This window comes from Stylophora pistillata, chromosome 6 (genome assembly GCF_964205215.1).
Source record: "Stylophora pistillata chromosome 6, jaStyPist1.2, whole genome shotgun sequence".
Classification (NCBI taxonomy): Eukaryota; Metazoa; Cnidaria; class Anthozoa; order Scleractinia; family Pocilloporidae; genus Stylophora; species Stylophora pistillata.
In genome coordinates, this window is record NC_142524.1 from 3,190,001 (window position 1) to 3,211,417 (window position 21,417).

General features: G+C 39.3%; 2 protein-coding genes across 2 annotated transcripts; one reads left to right on the top strand and one right to left on the bottom strand.

Moving 5' to 3' along the window:
- Window positions 1-603: 603 nt before the first annotated feature.
- On the bottom strand, window positions 604-2,317 carry LOC111327312 (carbohydrate sulfotransferase 1). The gene has a single exon (XM_022931466.2). The coding sequence runs from the start codon at window positions 2,047-2,049 to the stop codon at window positions 679-681; it is 1,371 nt and encodes a 456-aa protein (XP_022787201.2). The 5' UTR covers window positions 2,050-2,317; the 3' UTR covers window positions 604-678.
- A 3,842-nt stretch (window positions 2,318-6,159) lies between these two features.
- LOC111327270 (SNW domain-containing protein 1) lies at window positions 6,160-21,276 on the top strand. The gene is made up of 17 exons (XM_022931411.2): window positions 6,160-6,264; window positions 6,344-6,419; window positions 6,518-6,592; window positions 8,964-9,007; window positions 10,342-10,372; window positions 10,488-10,583; window positions 11,407-11,502; window positions 11,921-12,132; window positions 12,628-12,697; window positions 13,010-13,075; window positions 15,268-15,384; window positions 16,161-16,296; window positions 16,849-16,948; window positions 19,000-19,117; window positions 19,408-19,568; window positions 19,709-19,867; window positions 20,815-21,276. The coding sequence occupies exons 1-17, from the start codon at window positions 6,251-6,253 to the stop codon at window positions 20,849-20,851; spliced, it is 1,608 nt and encodes a 535-aa protein (XP_022787146.2). The 5' UTR covers window positions 6,160-6,250; the 3' UTR covers window positions 20,852-21,276.
- Window positions 21,277-21,417: the final 141 nt, after the last annotated feature.

Genomic DNA, 21,417 nt, shown 5'->3' on the forward strand with positions numbered 1-21,417 from the left:
CCGTTATAAAGGAAGGACCATCATTTTTTCGGAGGGGGGTATGAGAAATTTTGTACCGGAACCATTTTTTTTAACATATAAGTCTCCCATGGCAAACCCTTTTAAGGACGACTGATTACCCCTCCGTTAACACTGATGACCATGTGATCATACTCCCAGAGGCCTCCCCACCCCCCCTCCCGCCTCGCCCTTAAGTACTGAAAGGTTCCCTAGATCATGAATCGCTGAAAATATGGCCAGGGGAAAAATAGTAACAAGCATTTGAAGTATCACACACGCACTTTTTGTTTGGAATTTATTTGAAAAGCGTTAGAATCGTTGATCTGAGATTCAAGGCCCTCTTCTTTTGAAGAGAGCAGAGGAAACCTCCTAATAGCCCATTTTACAGTTGTATACTTGGTTGCCAAGCCTTTGAATAGGAGCGAGGCTAAGGGTGACCTCTTTATGATACAGACATCGCTGCTTTTTAAATGTAAATTACTTTTTTATTATGCTAACTAGATACTGGTCTCTATCACAACAAGGTCACCTTCAGCCTCACTCCGAGTACACAACTGTAAAATGGCATATTAGTTTTTTTAATTTGAACCTTCATTTTTCTTGGGCTAAATTCTGACACAAATGCTTGGCTTGAGGAGACGATTTACTCGAGTTTCTCCTAGAGCAGGTCTCACTTGTTTAATCGGTAAGAGGAAAAGACACCGTCCTCAATTCGTCTTCGTCTTCGACAATCTTGTAGCCCAGAAGATTCATAACCTGGAAGCATTCTGTCTCGATCAAGCGCACGATTGAATATGGGACGTGCGCGCGCCATGTTCTTACAGAATCAGTCAGATTTTGCGCACTGTAGGAAAGCTGACGATAAATTGAGTTAACGAGTGATGGGGGCAAAAATCCTTTGCGCAAAGTACGGTCGATCCACAAGCGGACATTTTGCGCAATACCGACTCCAACAAACTGATATAGCTGTTCAGCTATTTGATGCGGGTTTGTAGCCAAGTCCTCGTATCGTAGCAGCGTGTAATGTCCTTGTAACCAAGCTGGGGCACTGACAGCGTATTTTATATTAAGCAGCATGTCGCGACATAAGGATTGCGCGTGATCACGCACCGATTTTATGGTCCAGTTTTCGTGTGTACTGTGCAGTACGCGAGCATTTATAACTGCGCGCGGGTCCCTCACCAAATGAATCACTTTGAGCGAGTAATCCACAGGGCCCGTGTTGTCCATGAGATAGGAGAGTTTGTGAATGGATTTCATCCGGATTGTTTTGACGACGGTGTGTTTATGTAGTCGACAAATCGCCGACGCTGATTGAGGCCTTAAAGGCGCACATTTTCGAATACTAAAGCGTGGAGCGTTTAGATTCTCGGGGCACAACGGAGGAGAAGAAATAGCCCGACTTGAAAGGCGGTGTCGAAGTGCACTGTATTGGTACGATAAAAAATCCGTGAAGTACGAAAGCTCTAAAAAGTTACAGTGAAAAATGCTGTTGAGCAGATGAGTTACCATCGCATCGTAGACGCTCTCGGGGCGATTGTCCTTATAATAATCCAAAGCTTCCAAAGGTTCAAATAGATAAAAAACATCAGGATGCTGATTCAGAAGTTCTCCTAAGAGAGAACTTCCGGAAGTGGAGTCCGAGATAAGAAGAATATTCTGTCTCATTTTACTTCCATATTTACTTGCTAAGGAGTCAAGTTCCATGAATTTGTTCAATCGCTCGTACATTGCGAGCTTCTTACGCAATGCATCCATTTCTTTGTACAAATCGGAAGAGTTCTTGTCTTGTTCGAAATTCTGATCAGTGTTCTTTGTAATTTCTTTTGCCGAGCCACCTTTGTCGTTGCATCCGTCGTGATCTGGAATAAACGTCTTGAGTTCGTCCATCTTAGAGGCACTTTGAAGTTGCCGATGTTTGAGACACATCACATCTGAATCTTGGTTTCTTATGAGTAAAAGAATGGCACACATAACAAAAAAAGCGACCACCCAAAAGGAAGGCGAAATTACTCTTCTTAACAAAATTTTTTGGAGAGAACGAAGCATTCTCTTGAAATCCTGCGAATTGTTTTACACCGCACCATTTCAAGCAACTGCCTGGTTCATTCTTGTTGCTCGTTTTGAAATCCCCTTTACAAGTAATTCGTGAAAGGTTGCTGACAATGGGCTTCTATTAACGAGCGTCAAATCGCTTTTAAATAACAGTAGGTCTCCCGTGGAAAATTCTTCCATCACGTTCTTGACTCTTCACGAAATATCTATGTTTGCTTGTAACACAATGCCTGGCACCCGCTTTCGCCAGTCAACCTTTATTTCCACCCGTAAGGTTTCACATTTTTGCTCTAACCTTATATGGAGAGAATAAATTATTCACGTGACTATGTTTAACAATGCTCTCTTAAGCGGTGAAGCATAGGACATTTCAGTAAATAGTTTCCATAACCTAATAAAAACAGAATCAAAATTTTCCTTGTTTTGATTAGCGCTGCCATTTCTGGCGAACAAAGTGCCAGGCTTGGCAGAGGTTCTAAAGAAAAGTGGATTTTTAGTTAAATCAATATTTGTAACGCGTTTTATTACCCTGTTTGGTACCCGTTTTTTTGCTTAGTTTTTCTCGCGATTTTCTCAGTACAACGTCATCATTTTGCTTTCAAAAGATTCCTGCAACTTGCAACCATCGTGGCATTCTGAAAAAGTTGATTTATAAACAGTTACTGACTCATCAAATAACTCCCCATTGCCTAATTAAATTTCAATTTTTTGCTCCGGATCACTGCTGTGGAAAAAAACAAACATTTCGACTTACAAAAACAGTCTGTTGAAGCTCTGAAAGAAAGTAACTATTCATAGGGAACACCATCAGTAGGCAAATGTTTGGTTCTGAGCTGGTTTGGCTGGTTTGTATGGACGCAAAGAAAACTGCTAAAGGTTTGATTTAGAAAAGTTTTATATGAAGCCAGGAACGAGGAAAAATATCGAAACAGAATTAGAAAAGAGGTAAGCGACGAAGGGTAACATACACTCCTTCGATATCCTCTCATCCCCAGGAGCCAATGGTTCCTTTAGCGAGCAAACCAACCGTTAACAGAACAGATATGGGCTCTGGGGACGAGCCTGAGTACCAGCTATTCCAACTTAATTAGACCCTCCAGACACCTGCAAATGAAACCTAAGAGAAACCTGGGAGCAATAATTTGTGCGATTTCGCCGATGAACATGAAAAAAAATTTAAACATCATCCTTCGTGAGGTTCAACCGTGTGATTTAGCCGCTGACAGAAAAAAAAAACAACTAATGGCATGAGATCAGGTAAGCTTTAAGGAGTCATCTGCGGCTCAATTGTTGGGGAGTTTCACTGAGGGCCGTGACACAGCAACATCTAGAATTATCTACATGAGTCAACAAGAGTACATGATCATTAGCACATGTACCTCTAATTGAGGATTTCATATCGCTTGGGTCTAATTTTCTGCTTTAAGTTGAAAAATAGTGAGTTCAATTTTGGTTTTATCTGCTTTTGTGAACTTAGCAGTCCCATCATACACTTCACTGACACCGCGGAAATACGTTTTCGTGACGTCACAGTAACTGGTCAGTGGTCATCAACTTTAGGCTGCCAAGGGCTTCCATATGTTTGTAGACTGAGTTCGAAGAAGACATCGGCCTCTTGCGTAGTTTTAAGTTGGAAAATATGCATGATACTTCTCCTTGTTTGTTATATTTGATCCTTTGAATGTTTTTTTAATACTGAAACCACGTCTTAACAAATATCGGTATAGGGGGGTCGTTTTGTTAGGAGTTGTGTGCTGTTTGCTGACTTAGGCGGGCCGTCCAGTTACGAAGCGCGATCTTGGTTCTTCAGTCTCCCTCGCCTTCAGAATTGTCAAAAACAACGATAGTTATCCTGACAAAGCAAGAGATTAGTTCTGTAAGATACTTTTCCAGCGAGTCTGAAGACTGGTTGGATTTTTAAGTTTTATTAGCATGAAGCGAAACAGGTAATTATTGTGTTGCGAAAATATTCATACACTCACTTTGCGCCGACTTGCGGTGCCTTTTCATTTTGGTAATTATTCGCTTGGAGGAGAATTTTACCTTTATAAACTGATTTTTCTCCATTCCACCCTTCTGATTTTCTGTGCCTTTAAGAACGGGTGTCCGTAATCAAAATATGAAAACATTTGTTCATTTCATACTTGCAGTGTTATCACAACCAAACGTACTAAATACATGTGATCTACTATCAACTGCTGTCAATAAAGGCTTAATTCAAGATAAATTATAAATGAACCGATCATGTTGGACGGTCTCAAATATTGCATATTTTCAGCGCCCTCAATCAATCGCCTATATAATAATCTTTGTCGAGCCTTAGCGCAGCAAACAATTCACAATTTCTTCCATTTCCACTTCCTTTGTAAACATCACTAAACAAGCGTTATTCTGTTGCAACAACAGCTACTTAAATTTCCCAAACAGCTCTAATTGTTTTACACGAAAGCATTTTCAATGAAACCCACTTTTTTATTATTATTATTATTATTATTATGATTATTATTATTATCATTATTATCATTATTATTATTATTATGATTATTATTATTATATTTTTATAACTCAGTCATTTGAAACTTTATAAAGGCTGATAGTTTCGAAAGAAACTGTTTGGGGCCGCGTCGGTGGGAGTAACGAAATAATTTGGATATATCAACAAAGTTGAAGTGGTAAATTGGCCACCGTAACGATTCCAAAAGCTGACGTTTCGAGCGTTAGCCCTTCGTCGGAGCGAAACGGGCTAATGTATGTACAGGCACATGTATGTTTACCTGAAGTATATTCCACTATCTTGCATGTGCATTGCATTAATTTATGCAAATAATCAACTACTCTTCGTCCATTAATTTTTTTTAAGATTAGCTCTGCTTTGCTTTACATACACATCACATGCTCTACCACTGTAAGGATAATTATGATCCCCATCAGTAATATTACATCATATCCCTACAGAACATTGTTATGAAACATTCCTATTTGACTTGTAGCAATTTTCTTTCAAGGTGGCAAAATATATGTATATTGCCAAAATTAGTTAAGAATTTCTTATTGACTACAACTAGTGTAGCCATACCTGTGCTCCCCTCCCCAGTAATAAGTTGGGAAAAGGACATTTGTATGGTGCTATCATTGTTTACATTTGGGAATACCCCATCCCTGATTTTTATTTGACTGGATGGGCACAGCAGTACACAGGCTAATTACAAGCTTTTGGTTACTCCTCACGACTTAGTGTTAACTGGGAATTGACAGCTGACTTAATCTAATCAATTTTCTCCTGAACATTTTTGACAAACAACTTTAACTTCAGAAATACTTCTGATAATTTCCCTCTGACATTTCTAATTTGGAAGATTAATCATGATTGTAGCGTTTACGGCGACCAAAATCTAAATTCTCAAGTTCAAGGGCCTGTCGCTCCAAAACGCGGTTAACGAGGTGTTTGGGACAATTTTACTGATCGAAATAACGACCTAAAGTTGACTGTTTGCACGAATCTTTATTCTTGAAAGGCAATCGACAACGAACCACAATCAATGACGAAAATAACGATTATTCTGACAGTCAATTAATCTATCGAACGATCGATCATAAAATATCGGTCCTGGGGATAGGGTGTCCGTGCTACACGGGCATGTTTTGTCTTCCCGGCGAATCTGACCGGAATGCCGTTGACATGCCGATTTATACGGCTCAAGCCACTGCTTTATAAACCTGATGGTGCAGCGTCCTCAGCCATTCAAAAACCGTCTCATTCAGTTTAGCCTTAGTGCTTAATATGCTCTTCCACGGAGCCGCCAGCGAAAAACAACAATTTCATATCGTGTGCAACTTCAGTTCGGCTTTGGCAAATTATATAATTAAGCTTGAGAACTATCCAAAAGGTGAACGGAGCTTCAAAGCTAAGTTTACAGTATTCTTTCTAAGTTTTGCCTTTTACGCTGTCGATTTGACTCACGGCGAAAACATTGTAAAACTTAACGGCATTTTATGGTTTCGTTGAGGTGTCCGCTGACCAATAAAATACTGTATGGTGCCTTAAAAAACGTATTCCCGCGATTTCCGCGGTGTCCACTTCACTCAAATGAACTCAGCAGTCCCATCATACACTTCACTCAAATGATCTTTGCATGCCGGCAAGGACTCCTGGGATTGCCAATGAGTCGTCGATGTTGCACAGAACACGAGCAAGATGTCTCTAGCAAGGTACTTTTATCAACTTTTTTATCTTTAACAGAAGATATTTGGTAGATTTTGTTCACGAAATCAACGTTTACTATTCCAGTCTCCTCCCGGCACCCCTGCACGTGCCTTACCGCGAAAGAGATGAAGACGATGAGTTGGAGAAAGCTTACAAAGAGGTTAGTGTTCCCTGTAGTCGGCCATGTTTGATTTGACCAGTTGTTCGATCGCGTGGTTTTTTTTTTTCATAATTTTTACGTGGTCGATCTTTGTCTAGTTAAAGGTAACAGCATTAAAGAAAGAGCCTCCTCCATATGGACAACGACATGGCTGGATTCCAAGAAAGCTGGAGGTTTGTTTGTTGATAACGCTCATGCGATCAGAAATTTAAACTCGGAAGTGACAATCGAGGTTACCTGCCCGCCTTCGATATACAGACTGTAATTGTGGCCCAACCTGTCGCATTTCAGCTGTTTTTTTTTGGTTTCTTTGTGCATAAAATTCAATATCAAAAAAAGAATATACCTCTGGTCCTTTATGATCTAGCTCAACCGGCTTTAGCTGTCCATAAATACTATACTTGGTACGCCACTAATCAAAACTTGTACAGAAGTATTCAACCTCCACCCATCTGTAACTGCTCTATGGTAGTAGCCAACTCGAAAGCTTGGCTCCTTTGGCTACTACACACTCTTTCCACTGCTTTGTGTAATTTCATGTATAGTTAGAAGTTTCTTCATTTTTTTTTTTTTTACTTTTTCTTTCTTGCTGTTGTATTTTTTTTAGTAGAATAAGTGTGAATAAAGTTCCTTCCTTCCTTTGTAAAAGATTCTTCGTGTTATCATACAAGACCGTGGATAATAAAAGACAGCTTGACATGGCAGCTTTGACAACAATCACATTCCTCTATTTTTGTCATACACACATTTTCTCTTGTGAACGTTGCATTTCAGAAAAAGGTGGCTGTTCTAGGAAAATATGGAATAATTTTAAAGGAAGGGCTGCAAAATATACCCCAATTATTGTTTATTACCTAGATTTGAGTAGATTAGATTAGAATACTTTAGATTAGTCTATTGTTCTTTGAAAAATTAGTCTTTGTCTCTGACCACAAGCCATTTAAGCCTCTGGCTTTAATTTTTTGCTGATAAAATGAAGATAAACTTTGAAATTACTTCACACTATTGGTACAGTCTGGATAAATTACTAGTTACCATTATTGCAATCATTTTAATTTCAGAAAATATAAAGGCAATGGCGCTACAAACCATTAATTTAGCTTGAGAATAATCAATCTGAAATTTTCTTCCTGTGGATGCACTCTTACTGATATACATGTACGTCGTGCACACAAGATATCACGATGTATAACAGCTAAAAACTAAAATGGTTTTAATTGTTTCTGGGATTTTCCAAGGTTAAAATATCTTTAAAACCGATGTTTCGACCAGTTTTACTGGTCTTCCTCGGGTTGTTTAAATGTTGTCAGTAACATTAAATGTTTACGTATGATGCACGATCCTTCGCAGTAGATAGCGCTATTTATGCAATAGCAAAAATCAGACCTGAAAAAAATCAGGCCTGTACGGGATTTGAACCACTGATCTCTGCAATACTAGTGCAGTGCTCTACCAATTGAGCTAACAAGCCAACTGGGAGCAGGCAGTTAAGTTGATTCGTAATAAACCCGTGATGATAAATCAGATACAATGGATATATGAAGTTCTTATATTTTGAACTGCGGTATTAAATACGTATGATGCACGATCCTTCGCAGTAGATAGTGCTATTTATGCAATAGCAAAAATCAGACCTGAAAAAAATCAGGCCTGTACGGGATTTGAACCACTGACCTCTGCAATACTAGTGCAGTGCTCTACCAATTGAGCTAACAAGCCAACTGGGAGCAGGCAGTTAAGTTGATTCGTAATAAACCCGTGATGATAAATCAGATACAATGGATATATGAAGTTCATATATTTTGAACTGTGGTATTAAATACGTATGATGCACGATCCTTCGCAGTAGATAAATGTTGTCAACAACCTGAGGAAGACCAGTAAAACTGGTCGAAACATCGGTTTTAAAGATATTTTAACCTCGGAAAATCCCAGAAATGATTAAAAAAATTTTAGTTTTTACAAAAATGGGAGTTGAAAGTTTCAGGAATATGAGTATAACAGCTATTCCAAGGCTGCGCTCTAAGCAAAATTGAATGAAGCCCAGTGCTCTGAAACTGTGAAATCCAGGGTGCCCAGCATATGCTTTGTATGAAAAAAACTAAAATTAACAAGTTGCCCAAGAGCAAAAGTAAGGTGCCAGTGGCCACTGGGCACTGTTAGAGCACAGCCTTGTATTCACTGAAGTGGAGGTGGATAGTGGTGGATATTATTTGAGGTGCTAAGTGTTGAGATGAAGATCTTCCATTAGCCACTGACACCGAGGCAAATAAATGTAGTATGTATAAACATGTTGAGTTAATATAGCACAAAAAGATGATATCAACTTATTTATTCCTGCAATGATCACAATGTTTTCAGTTGCAAATACCCTGCTAGTTGTGCAGCTGTGACTGGTAAAGGTTATTTGGTGTTTGAGTATCCAATCAGAGTGCGCATCCACCTACTCCACCTACACATGTGCTTTCCTCTGTTTTAGTGTATAGAAAAATATGTTATCAAATATGAGATTGCTTATACAGGTATGTTGATTTTTTCCTTCAGGATTTTGGTGATGGTGGTGCTTTTCCTGAAATTCATGTGGCACAGTATCCTTACTATTTATTTATTTACCATAAACGTCCCTGTATAAGCAGCATCCGTTGATAAGCTGCACCCCCGATTTGGGAGTGCAAAAAAATAAAAACAATACAGTTTGAAGTTTCAGTAGAGTTTTATTGCTACAAACAATCAAGGTTTCGAAACACTGACATAGAATTTGTAGCTATCTTTCACATATATCAAGTCTAAAGAAAGCGAAATTTCATTTGTCATACCTTCCTTTTCATTGGAACTTACACCATCTTTAACTTAAAATGCTCTTTCGATCCGATTTTTCGAGATTATCACTTCGAAACATGCCATAAAGTTGAAATTCCTTCAGCATTGAAAAAAAAAAAAACTAACAAGTGCTTAGTAGCCAGGTTTTAAATGTTGGGAGGAGTCTGGGCCAGGGTCTGGGCATAAACAGAGGCATGCACACTGAGGCAATCATTTCAGTTTCTATTTCATTAATTACTATTACAATACTTCCGGTGATTTAACCCGCAATAGGCAAAAAACTTCATGCAGAACAGGAGCATGATAATGCAGTCGACAAATTTGCTATGAAGGCAGTAAAAAACACTGAAACAGTTGGCCATGTACCTCGCAAGTTCTCGCGAATTTTGTGGTACTTTATTGCACATGGCAAAAAGATATGTGTGGAAGTGACTGGCCGCAGACGTCACTGCAAACACTTGTGCAGAGGAATGGAGATTCCTTGTATGTTGGTGTTTAGTTGTTCGAGTAAAGCGATAAACACGGGAAGACACAGATGGCTCCTTTAGGAGCCGCCACTCAATGAAAAAGTCAGTGAACCACAGCAACACGCTCTCAGTTTCTTATGTTTATTTCTTGGCATCTTAAGAAGTTTTATGAATATTAATTAGGTTTTGGAGAACTCCAATCACAGATGTATCCATGGATAAGCCACACCCTTGATTTTTGGCTTCAATTTTGTGAAAAAAAAAAATGCGGCTTGTACATGGACATTTATGGTTTTTTTTTTACTCCAGAGAGCACAATAGACATTGTTTCAGGTTATCATCATCATTGTGAAATTGCACTTGAGGAGAATCATTTAAAAATAATAATAATTAGATAATTTGGATCCTGTTGGTGTACTGCACAGTGGATTGGGTAATCTGTGCTTAAGGTGTGACTGGATCATTCTGCTACTTTACCCTCAGTGTCTCTCTCTACCCCTCTGATTATAAATGGACACTGGCCATGGGTTTCAATTTAAATTTTTTTCTGAAGGTGTATTTAATTTACTTGCTATGCTCTTAGTAGAAGGTTTGGTTATGTTTGATAGAAGCTTTCCCTAACAAGAATCTTTCAGGTATCCTCTGGACATGGGGCGAACTAAAAAGGTTAGAAAAATAGTTTTTAAATGCACAAGAGCATTATGTTAATGATGTTTATGTTAGCCATTGGTAACTCTTAATTTTAAGAGTGTTATGACTGTGTGTTTGTTGCATTTCACAGCCTGCTTCAGGTACAAATGCTCTACCAGTACAGCTTGATTCAAAGGGCAGAGTGAAGTATGATGCTCTTGTTAAACAGGGTCATGGAAAAGATAAGGTAACAAAACATGGTCATGCTTCCAGAAGAAATAAACTCTAGAGACTAAATCAGTCTTTCTTCCCCCTATTCATGGATATTTACCACTCACTGTATTTTTTTACTCCAAATTCACAACTTGTCCTTAAATGTTCCTCATGTTCCACACAGGATACTGTCATTTTGTGTTAAAACATTTTTAGGCAAATTGCAACAATGAGAAATGCTTGTTCTGTATTGTCAACCATTATTGCTCCCTTTTTAGTTAATATTTTTTTCTCTTTGTTTTTAGCTGGTACATTTAACCTTAACCCAGAGAAGTAATTAACTTATAAATTCCCCTCAGAATATTCATACATTATCCAAAAAACAGGCCATGAGAATGCTCAACTTATTAGGTAGAAGTTATCTGGATTTGAAACCATATTTGTTTTAACTAATTCATAAGGAAATGAGTGTCAGCTAGAGGGGAAACTTACAATCAGATTTTGGCAGTTAGAGGTTAACACCCAGGGGTTTCATAAAGGGCCGGGTGCCAGCCAAATTGACCAGTTGTAAGGACGGTTTTGCCCACCTGGTTTAACAATCTGGAGGAAGGTTTATCTTATAAAGAAGTTTAGTTCAAAAAGTTTTGCCTGCCTGTGAAAACCAGTTGCTCTCCTGCTGAAATCATTAATGAAACCCCTGAACACTTTCTTATGGTTATTTTAAATTTGTGCTCCTTGGTGCTAACACGACTTAAAATGTTCGGCTGGGCTTTGTTTGTGTAGATTAATAATCACAGTAACTCTTGGTTCATTTAATATCAATTTTAGTTTTTAAGTCAATTTTGATATGTTCTTAGGTTGTGCATTCCAGATTCCAAGACTTAGTTCCTGTACATTTAAAAGATGAAGGTGATCCAGACTTAGAAAGACCATCAGAGGAAGATATTGAAGAGGTAAATTAACCTGCCTTTAATGTGACCCAATTACATGGCATTGTTCAGCAACAAGTTCTTTGTAGCTCTGAGATTTCTCCCTTTGTCCCAGTCTTGTCTTCGTCTTCCCTCTGTAACACAATTTATTATGTGACAAAACTATCCTTGAGCAATTGAAGCAACTTCTGAAAAAACAAAGGTTGAAAATTGGTTTTGTGTCTTGTTACCAGTTAGTTGGCTTTGTCATCAAAATAAAATAAGTAATTCTTATCTCCTAAGAGAACAACATAGAAATTTCTTAGTTACTGCTGACTTTGTTGGCTCTCAAATTTATTGCAGGAGCATTGTACTAGCTATCTTAATGGAGGAACCATGTACTATTTCAAGGATTCCTTTTTTATTCTATTAACGACATGTTATTGACATAAATTATTTGCAGACAACCAGGAAAACAAGAGAAGCTCTTGAAAAAGAAGTCACCACCAGAATTGCTGCAGCACAGCCCACCCAAGTTGCTCAGAAGCCACAGGCAGCCCAATACATCAGATACACACCTTCCCAGCAAGGAATAGCTTTCAACTCTGGTGCTAAACAGCGGGTCATAAGAATGGTGGAAATGCAGAAAGATCCTATGGAGCCTCCAAGATTTAAGTAAGACCTTTGAATAGTTCTTTACTAAAACTGACTGAGTCTTCAAGTTTTCTTTTGTTCAAAAAGCAGTTACTACCAAGCCAAGATGAGTCACTTTCTCAAAGGTAGTACCACGAACATATTATTTTTTGACGAACACCTTTTTTTTATGTACTAGAGAGACAATTGATAGATTATTATCCAGTATGCCCTCTGACCAATCAGTGTCCTTATAAAGCTGATGAGAAATTTTTAAGATTTTGATGAGCACATTGTGGTTGAAGATTTCATTGAGCAGATTGCTCAGGAATGCTTTTAAGGCCTTCCCTTGCTCATCATTGATCTGACAAGTCATCTACCTCTTTTGTAAGGGGCAAAAAAAGTTTATTTACAAGACAGATTACATGGAATAAGACTACTGACAAAGTGAAATTGCTTTGAGTATGTGTATCTAAGAATTTGGTAAATTGCCACTCACCATATCAACAACCTGTCACTCATCTTGTCTACTTTTAGAACAAACAAGAAGATCCCCAGGGGACCCCCCTCACCTCCTGCTCCTGTGATGCACTCTCCAAGCAGAAAGGTGAAAGAAAATGCACATCGAAGTAACTTTACATCCCAATTCTAGAAAATTAAGTATTCTTAATAGCACTACTGAAACATTTTTGAAGTGGATGTCACCTGGAGGTTATCATTCTAATTTCTAAGGAAGATATGACATGTGAAAGTTTCAGGAACTGTTTATGTACATGTACTAAATGATGAGGACAAAGATAAAATAGTAAGCTGTGGTGTGTCCATAGAATGGTCCTTTGTCCACTGATTCCAAGGGAGTTGAGATTTGTGCACAAGTTTGGGCTGTACAACTGCTATAATCAATATTTCTTGTTATCAGGTGACTGTGAAAGAACAGCAAGAGTGGAAAATCCCTCCCTGTATTTCTAACTGGAAGAATGCCAAGGTAATTTGAATTGAGAACAACTTAAAGGCTCTTTACAGAAAGTGCTTCTCTAAATTAAGGTCTGCCTATATCAAGACAGTTATTTACATTAAAAAAAAAAAACATTTACTGTACTTGCTTCTGATATTGATATTTTGCCAAAATGCAAGTAAATATCTAATGATGATCAATGTGTAATAATTTTTAGCTTATGACTGGTAAGCTTCATGAACTATTCTTAAATTCCTTAAAAGAGTCAGGTTTAGATGTGTGTTTATAGTTCTCTAGAAGACATTAGAAAAAATGCTCTTTCTCATAAGTATTTGTTACTAATATCCCCATTACTATAAATATTGTTGTAATTACCAGTGTTGTTGTTGTCGTTTAATCTTTTGACTTCAAGGAGTGACCAGCATCTAATTTCTCCTTACAATATCACCACTGAATCACACAGTAAGGTCAGGAGAATAACGAAAATGATCAACAACTAAAGAAACTTTTGATTGATAGACAAATTCTCCTTGTTAGCACATAAGAAAATGTGTGAAGAACAGTATGGAGAATATATATCTGGAAGCTACCTTCAAATGCCTTAGTACGGTCATCTCCTCCAAAGCTGGGGGCCCAGATAATATCCCAAACTGGGTCTTGCGTGACTTCGCTCCTGAACTCGCTCAACCCCTTCGTTGTATCATCAATTCCTCTATTAGTCAAGGCACTTTACCGGACATTTGGAAATGTGCAAACATCACCCCTCTTCCCAAAACAAAGATAGTTGAGGATGCGGCGAAGGATTTGAGACCTATTTCATTGACGCCAACGTTGTCCAAAATTGCCGAACACTACGTCGTCCATGAACATGTGAAACCAGCACTTCTAAAACGCCTGGAACCCGATCAATTTGGGTGTATTCCAGGATCCTCCACTGCGCACGCATTAATAAATCTGATGCACAATTGGGCGCAAGCAACAGACGGAACGGGGAACACCGTGCGAATCTTTGCGTTGGACTATAGAAAAGCCTTCGATCTGATAGACCACAGCCTCTTGTTATCGAAACTCTCGACCTACAACATTAACCCTTACATCATTAATTGGATAATAGCCTTTCTTAAAGATAGGAAACAAAGGGTCAAACTTGCACATGATTGTCTCTCAGAGTGGGGATCGGTCCGAGCAGGAGTACCGCAGGGAACAAAATTGGGACCGTGGCTATTCTTGGTTATGATAAACGATTTGAAAGTACCATCAGCCAGTGATTGTATAAAATATGTAGATGACACGACAGTGTATGAAATCATAAGCAAGGGTGGTCCTAGCAATGCTCAGTCTATGATAAACGAAGTAGCTACCTGGTCAACACTCAATTCATTTCAACTCCATCCGAAAAAATGTAACGAGCTAAGAGTTTCCTTTGTGCGCTCCCCTCCTTCCTACGATCTGATAGAAATTAATGGCTCTAAGGTTAGTGCCGTTAGTGTCGTAAAATTACTGGGTGTGTATTTTCAAGACAACCTCAAGTGGAACACTCACGTTACTGAGACGATTAAAAAGGCCGCTAAGCGCCTTTACTTTTTAACTCAGTTAAAGCGAGCTAAGGTACCATCACCTGAATTAGTTAATTTTTATGTTGCTTGTATTCAATCTGTCTTACTTTATGGATGTCAGGTCTACCATTATAACCTCCCCAATTATTTGAGCTTAGGTTTAGAGCGTGTCCAAAAGAGAGCCTTGAAAATTATATACGGTTATGATAATCATTATAGAGAAGTGCTTCAGATGGCAGAGCTGAAAACCCTAAGGGATCGGAGAGAAGACCTTTGCTTAAAATTCTTTAACAACATCGTCTCCAATCCCTTGGATTGTTTGTACCACTTACTGCCTTTCGATAACCGAGGTCAACTTATGGAGTTACGACAACGCAGACCATTTAGAGTTTCCTTTAAAACAAATCGGTTCAGAGATACTTTCATTCCGGCAAGCGCAAGACATTTTAGCTAACATTCATTACAATTGTATATGTAAATTAGTTCCCTTTTAGGTTTGATTTTATTGTATAGTTCTATTACATAATTTGTACACCTTTGCAATTCAGCTTCCAGCTGCTATTAAGGTATTCTTCTCAATAAACGTCTATCTAAAACGTCTATCTATATCTACTAATGTTTGGGTGTAGAAGGTTAAAGTGTTGATTTTGTTGTTTTTGGCTGTAGGGGTACACCATTCCTCTTGACAAACGTCTAGCTGCAGATGGACGAGGTCTCCAAGACCCTCACATCAATGACAAGTTTGCAAAGTTGGCTGAAGCGTTATACATAGCAGACAGAAAGGTAAACTTTATAGACAAAAATAATTTGTTATGTCCTAAGGCATGAACATTATAGCTCCCTTTAATATCACTTAACAATGAAATAATATTTAAGAATTTGTAGTTTTTTTCCCTTGAAAGGCTTAAAATTTTGCTTCTAAACCACAAAATCATATGCATTACCGGTAATTATCTGGAGAAATCTAGTCATTATGAACCGTAGAGGTTTGCTCCCACAACCACAGAAAGTCATCAAAGAGCAGAATAATATTTTTATTACTTCATGTTACTTCTCGCATGATATTTCACATCAATTTGGCTGAATTTTTGCTAATTTTTCTCAAGTGGTTGCTAGTTTTGTGCCAAAATACAAGTGCAATTTGTAAGGCACTGGGCTCTGTAATGGATGCAAGACCCTTATCACGGCACCACATTCCAAGTTTTGCACATTAAAGGGTGGGAAAGTCTGCACTCCCGCCAAACACTCCACCCGGCCGGAACTTTACCCAGCATCCTTTGCATGGAGCAAACAGCAGTACTGCTACCCTCCCCCTGGTTGGAATGTTAGTCCATCATGAGCTTTCTCCTTGTGGGCGGGGGGAGGGGAGGGCGGGGAGGAGGGGAGGGGAGGGAGGGGGCATACTCCTCAGTGGAGAGAGGAACTTTGAGGGCAAAGTTACCCAGGACATCCTTGTAGTTTTTTTTTTTTTTATTGAGGATTAGCCATTGACCTGCAGCATATGACAAAGACACGATGTACTGCGTTGAGAAGAATTTGTTTGTTTTAAAATTTTTCAGGCTCGAGAAGCTGTAGAAATGAGAGCTCAGCTGGAAAAGAAGGTCGCGCAGCGAGAGAAGGAGAAAAAAGAGCAGAAGCTGGTGGAGCTGGCCAAGAAAGCGAGGGAAGAACGAGCTGGCATCAGAGCTGCTGCAGGTAAATTGTGCCGTTTTTCAAAGTAAACAGAGGGGTCGTATTTGAATTAAAGTCCAGCTGTAATAGCAGCGCGACTTCTGTTATTTCATCGTGAATATGTGCAGCCGTGTTACGCGTCTATCCGCGGTAAGGTTCGGAAAGGTTCGGAAAGGTTCGGAAAGGTTCGTGCGATGCATGAAGTGTCGAGGGAAAGAGAGAGGCAAGCTTTTCCAATTTTTTTTTTTTAGTCATGACTACACACTAGTAACTATATGCGGTTTTCGTCTTGCGAATAGGATTTCAATGGACGATGGACCGTAGCAAAATAAAATTTTAAATACAGAAAAATAATATGAAGAAGAATAAAGAAATAGTGGAAATGTCTTCTACAAAAAGGGGATTAAAAAAAATTGGTTCAAGCTGGTGTGAGATGATCTAAATTCGCCACAGGTTCGATTTGTAAATTGGTTTGAAATCATTTACCGGTAATTCCTCTAAGTTGCCCGGTTCTGAAGTGATCTTTTCACATCTCTTCTGACAAAATTGCTTTCTTGTTTAAAACCCGTATTTTAGAGCGGTCTGAAGAGGAAAGAGAAAGAGACCAGCTGCGACATGAACGACACAAAGAGAGAGAACGAGATCGAAGAATCTCTAAAGCTGCTCCCGATAAAAGGTAAGAGAAGTAACATAACGAAGATCGTGAACCTGAGCTCGGTAATGACACGGAGAAAGGTTATTTTCTTACTCTCGGGCTCGTGGGACCAAAAAAAAAATTGTTATTGTACTAACGCACATAACGCTTTCGACGCGGCTGATTCGTCTTTCCGGAATTCAACGGGAGACTGGGGCGGAACTTAACTCGCGAAGCACCCTGGGGCTGTTTTTGGAGACGCGAGCCAAAGTGATAAAGAAAAACATGGGGAAATCCTCGTGCTGTGTGCCTCGTTGTACAAATAATTGGCGTAATTCCCCAGATTTGAAGTTCCATTCACTTCCTAAGATCCTAAGGTGCTCTCTAAGTATGTCAAATTGATACGAAACCGTAATCTTAAAACACACTCGTCGAGTACAAAAATATGCGGCAAACATTTTCCGCAAGGCGAAAGGATGAGTCTTACACAACTCCCATCGATTTTTACATGGTCTAAAGCTAAATCAAAACGTCGTGAACTAGTTAAGCACGACGTACCGTGCAAAAGAAAAAGATGAAAACCCTCTCCGACCAAAAGTGTTTGTGTTAACTCCACAATGTCGAGGAGTCCAGCGAAACCCTTCGAAAGGAGATTGAACAGCAAAGAAACCCGAAAGATGTGATTGTCCCAGAAGATATTATTGAGATTGATGGAATAGAAGACAAAACTGATCAATTACATCGTTCGGAGAAGGAAGAGGACAATGTGGAAACCCTGAAGGATCTTAAGGCAAAACTCGAGTCACTTGAAAAAGATTTGGAAGAATGTAAACAACAATCGAGTCCATTTTTGATATAGTCGTTAACCCCGAAAAATAAAGGGAAAAAAGCGAATTTAAAAGGGAAAATTCAGCACGATTTTGTCGAAATTTACTTGATCTCGGCTTTCTACATTGCCCAATCATATTCTGCTAATGATCTGTCGAAAATTTCCATTCAAGAGGTTTAAAGATAACTAAACAAACAGTGTTGACATCAAGCTAAAATACCTTATCACAAGTTCTTCTCTTTTGCCACCAACTTTCGCACCACGGCAGCCTAACCATCGCTTTAGAACGTTAATGGTACATTGCTCAACAGGTGTATTTAGTTTTGCGCCTGGAATATCATCTTCGTTTAGTAACAGGCTCGTAGTATTATCTTTTTCTACCGATAACTCTTTCGTGATTAAAATTCGCGTGCTATTCCCGCGTCTCCAAAAACAGCCCCAGAGTGCTTCGCGGGTTAAGTTCCGCCCCAGTCTCCCGTTGAATTCCGGAAAGGGCAATTCCAGCAGTACGCTGGATTCGTGACACAACGTAATGGTCTGAATCACAATTAAGAATCTCTGGTGCAGTGGTAGAGCACTGATTGGAGCGCGGAATCCAAAGACCTGAGCTACGATTCCTCATAGGGAGTCAGAATTTTTTCCTACGTTTGTTACAATGTGAAATGATTTTCTACTTACTCTCTTTATCTGCTTTTTAACCAATGGCAAACACCACAGCGTACACAATCGAGTTATGGATATGCACGCGGGAGGTTGCTAAGCACGAAAGAAGCGCAAGAGTCGCCCGAAGCGATAGCCGAGAGCAACTCTAGCTTCTTGAGTGCTTTGCAAACCTGCCGAGTGCATCCACAACTTAACAGTGTACGCTGTGGTGTTAACCATTTGTTTTATAACATTACTTTGTAGCAAAAGAGTTCCCTTTAATTTAACAAATGTTACGTGACCAGAAAAAAAACAAGCGCGCGAGGAAAAATAGTCTTTGCATTTTTTCGCGTCAGCAGCGTACACCCATGGGCAAATGGTGGACGCTGAATTGACCGATCAGGGCGCGCGCTTTACTTTGGTTATGTTTAATATCTTTCGTAAAGTTTTCCTCATCTTGATAATAGCAAAGCTTGATCATCAGTCATGATGTAATTTACTGTGAATTCCTTGAAATGGTAAAGCCGTTTATACTGCAAAAACTCTGCTTGTCTTTCCAAATCGACCTCACTTAAGATATTCACGTCAGTGGTAACGGTATGAACGATGGATTGTTCTCTAGGTCCAAACTTCAGCGTGACAAGGAGCGTGACATAAGTGAACAGATTGCGTTAGGCTTGGCCTCTGCTCCTCCCTCACAGGAAGCACTGTTTGATCAGCGATTATTTAATCAAAGCAAGGTAAGTCACCACAGCTTCTGTTACAATTATTCATCTGTATAAAGGTGTCTTTTTCGTATTATTTCAGGGGCAATGGGAAGGGTGCAACGGGTGTCTTTCATAAGCCTTCTTCTTTGCTGTTGGCTTTTGTTTGCGTCACACGTCAGTTACGTCATTCTTAAGTGGTGCGCCCCCTTAGAAGAAAAACCCTGGATCCGCCCCTGTAGTCCCCCACCTCCGCCCACTGTATTTAGTTCCTATCCCATCCCCTTCCACATCTCTCTCTGACATTCTTGTAACTTGTCCGAAAGGGCCTGGACTCCGGTTTCGCTGGAGATGACGATGGGTATAATGTGTACGATAAGGCCTGGAGACGAGAGGGAAGCACAGCTAATGCTATCTACAGACCGAGCAAGAATGTCGACCGCGATGTTTATGGAGATGATCTGGAAAAACTTGTTCAAACAAGCAGGTAATTAACAAATATCCAAGAACCGAGTGCTGTTGAACTTCCTGCTGTACATTGTAGAGTTCCCTCTCTTTTGGAGTAGTTTCACAGCTGTGTTTTAAATTGTTTTCATATCATGCAATCGGCACTTTTCTGTCCTCAAGGTTTCAGCCTGACAAGGGATTTGCGGGCGCAGATCGCGGTCAGCGGCGCGATGGCCCAGTTCAGTTTGAAAAGGAAGAGGAGGATCCCTTTGGTTTGGACAAGTTTCTTACAGAGGCTAAAAAGGGAAAGAGACCATTAGACGAATCCTCCAGATCAAGGTATTACATTCTTTACGGCCTTTATATTGTGCGTAAATGGAACAAGAGAGACGGTAAAGGTTACGCTTTGAAGTAAAGTCTAGAAAAATGTTTTTTCGTTCTATCACTAGTGGGGAACAAAGAGAAAGTCGCTTACATGTGTATGAACCTTGCTGTAAAGTCTCCGTGGCTCATTGGTAGACCATCGGAGCGCGGAATCCGAGTGTCTGATGTTCAATTCCTCTCGAAAACTCAGAATTTTTCTTTGTCCCGCGCTCGTGACACAACGAAAACATCTTTCTAAACCATTTACATTTTGGAAATGCAACCAAATCGTTTATTTAAAGCGAGGTTAGGAAATGAAAGCGTTAAAGAACTAGTTGACAGCATAGTTTGTATCAAGACGAAGTCAATTTTAGTTACGTACCTGCTGAACGGTACATGCACCCAAGTATATGGAGTTTTCTTTCTTTTCAATCATTGTGCTAAGCAGGGTCTTTTGCTCATGAGAAAAACCTCTCCTTTTGCTGGTCCAGATAGATTCGTATGGCTTGTGTCGCGATCAATAATTTAAGCTATTTGTGATTAATTTGGATATATCGCTCCGACGAAGGGCTAACGCTCGAAACGTCAGCTTTTGTAATCGTTACGGTGGCCAATTTACCATTTCAACTTTGTTGATAGATCCAATTTATTTCGTTACCCCCACCGACGCAGCCCCAAACAGTTTCTTTAGAAAATGTCAGCCTTTATATATTTGTGATTAAGCTCATTTGGTTTTATGAACAGGGATGATAAGATAATACACCTCTCTTTTTTTTTTATTTTTGACTAAAACTGCAAAGGTTAGGGGAAAGTATGGCACTTATTTTGTTTTTACTATTTCAATTCAACTCAAGATTACCCCGTAAATACACCTCACCGAAATTCTGTAAATTTTATTTGTTTGTTTGTTTTTTTTTCCTCAGGGATCACGACAGTCGGAGTGCAAAGAGAAAACGATGAAACAGCCAAACATTGTCTCATCATTGTAATTAATAAACTTTTGTCGAACTGCTCCACAAGGATACAACAGAAACACTTTCAAAATATTTTGGTCCTAACACAGAGTTTCTAGTTTCCTATCGATTGACATTTCAATTTATGTGAAAAAAACTTCCGTGAAAAAAACGCGAGCTGTGTTCGACAAATGTTTGTTTTGGAACGAGGATTAATCAGCCAATCAAAGCATTACGGTCCATTCAAATTCTCCTTAATTTTATGACGTCAGTGTGACGCGAATGTTTCAACTACTCTACTGTTGATAAATGCTGGCTCTTTGAAATCCTCATCAGCGCCAAGATGCCTCTCGAACCGATGGGGCGTTTCTTGTGTACATAAGGGTCGTTTGTGGTTTAATCTAAATAATAATTAAAAAAAGCTTTCGTTGACCAGGGTCTAATGTTGCGGCAGTCATCGCTGTGATATTTCTTCTATCTTTTTGCAGCATCTAGGCCCTATCTCGCGTTGGGCACGGACGCTAGGTCCAGAGAACGAAGTAAAAAAAAGGAATTTTTAGTAAAATAATTACT

Bases quoted from the DNA above. Each gene is read 5' to 3' on its own strand.
- LOC111327312 (XM_022931466.2), bottom strand. From the start codon at position 2,049: ATGCTTCGTTCTCTCCAAAAAATTTTGTTAAGAAGAGTAATTTCGCCT.
- LOC111327270 (XM_022931411.2), top strand. The intron at 10,584-11,406 runs GTAACAAAACAT...ATATGTTCTTAG, and splicing joins AGGGTCATGGAAAAGATAAG to GTTGTGCATTCCAGATTCCA. The intron at 15,385-16,160 runs GTAAACTTTATA...AAAATTTTTCAG, and splicing joins TATACATAGCAGACAGAAAG to GCTCGAGAAGCTGTAGAAAT.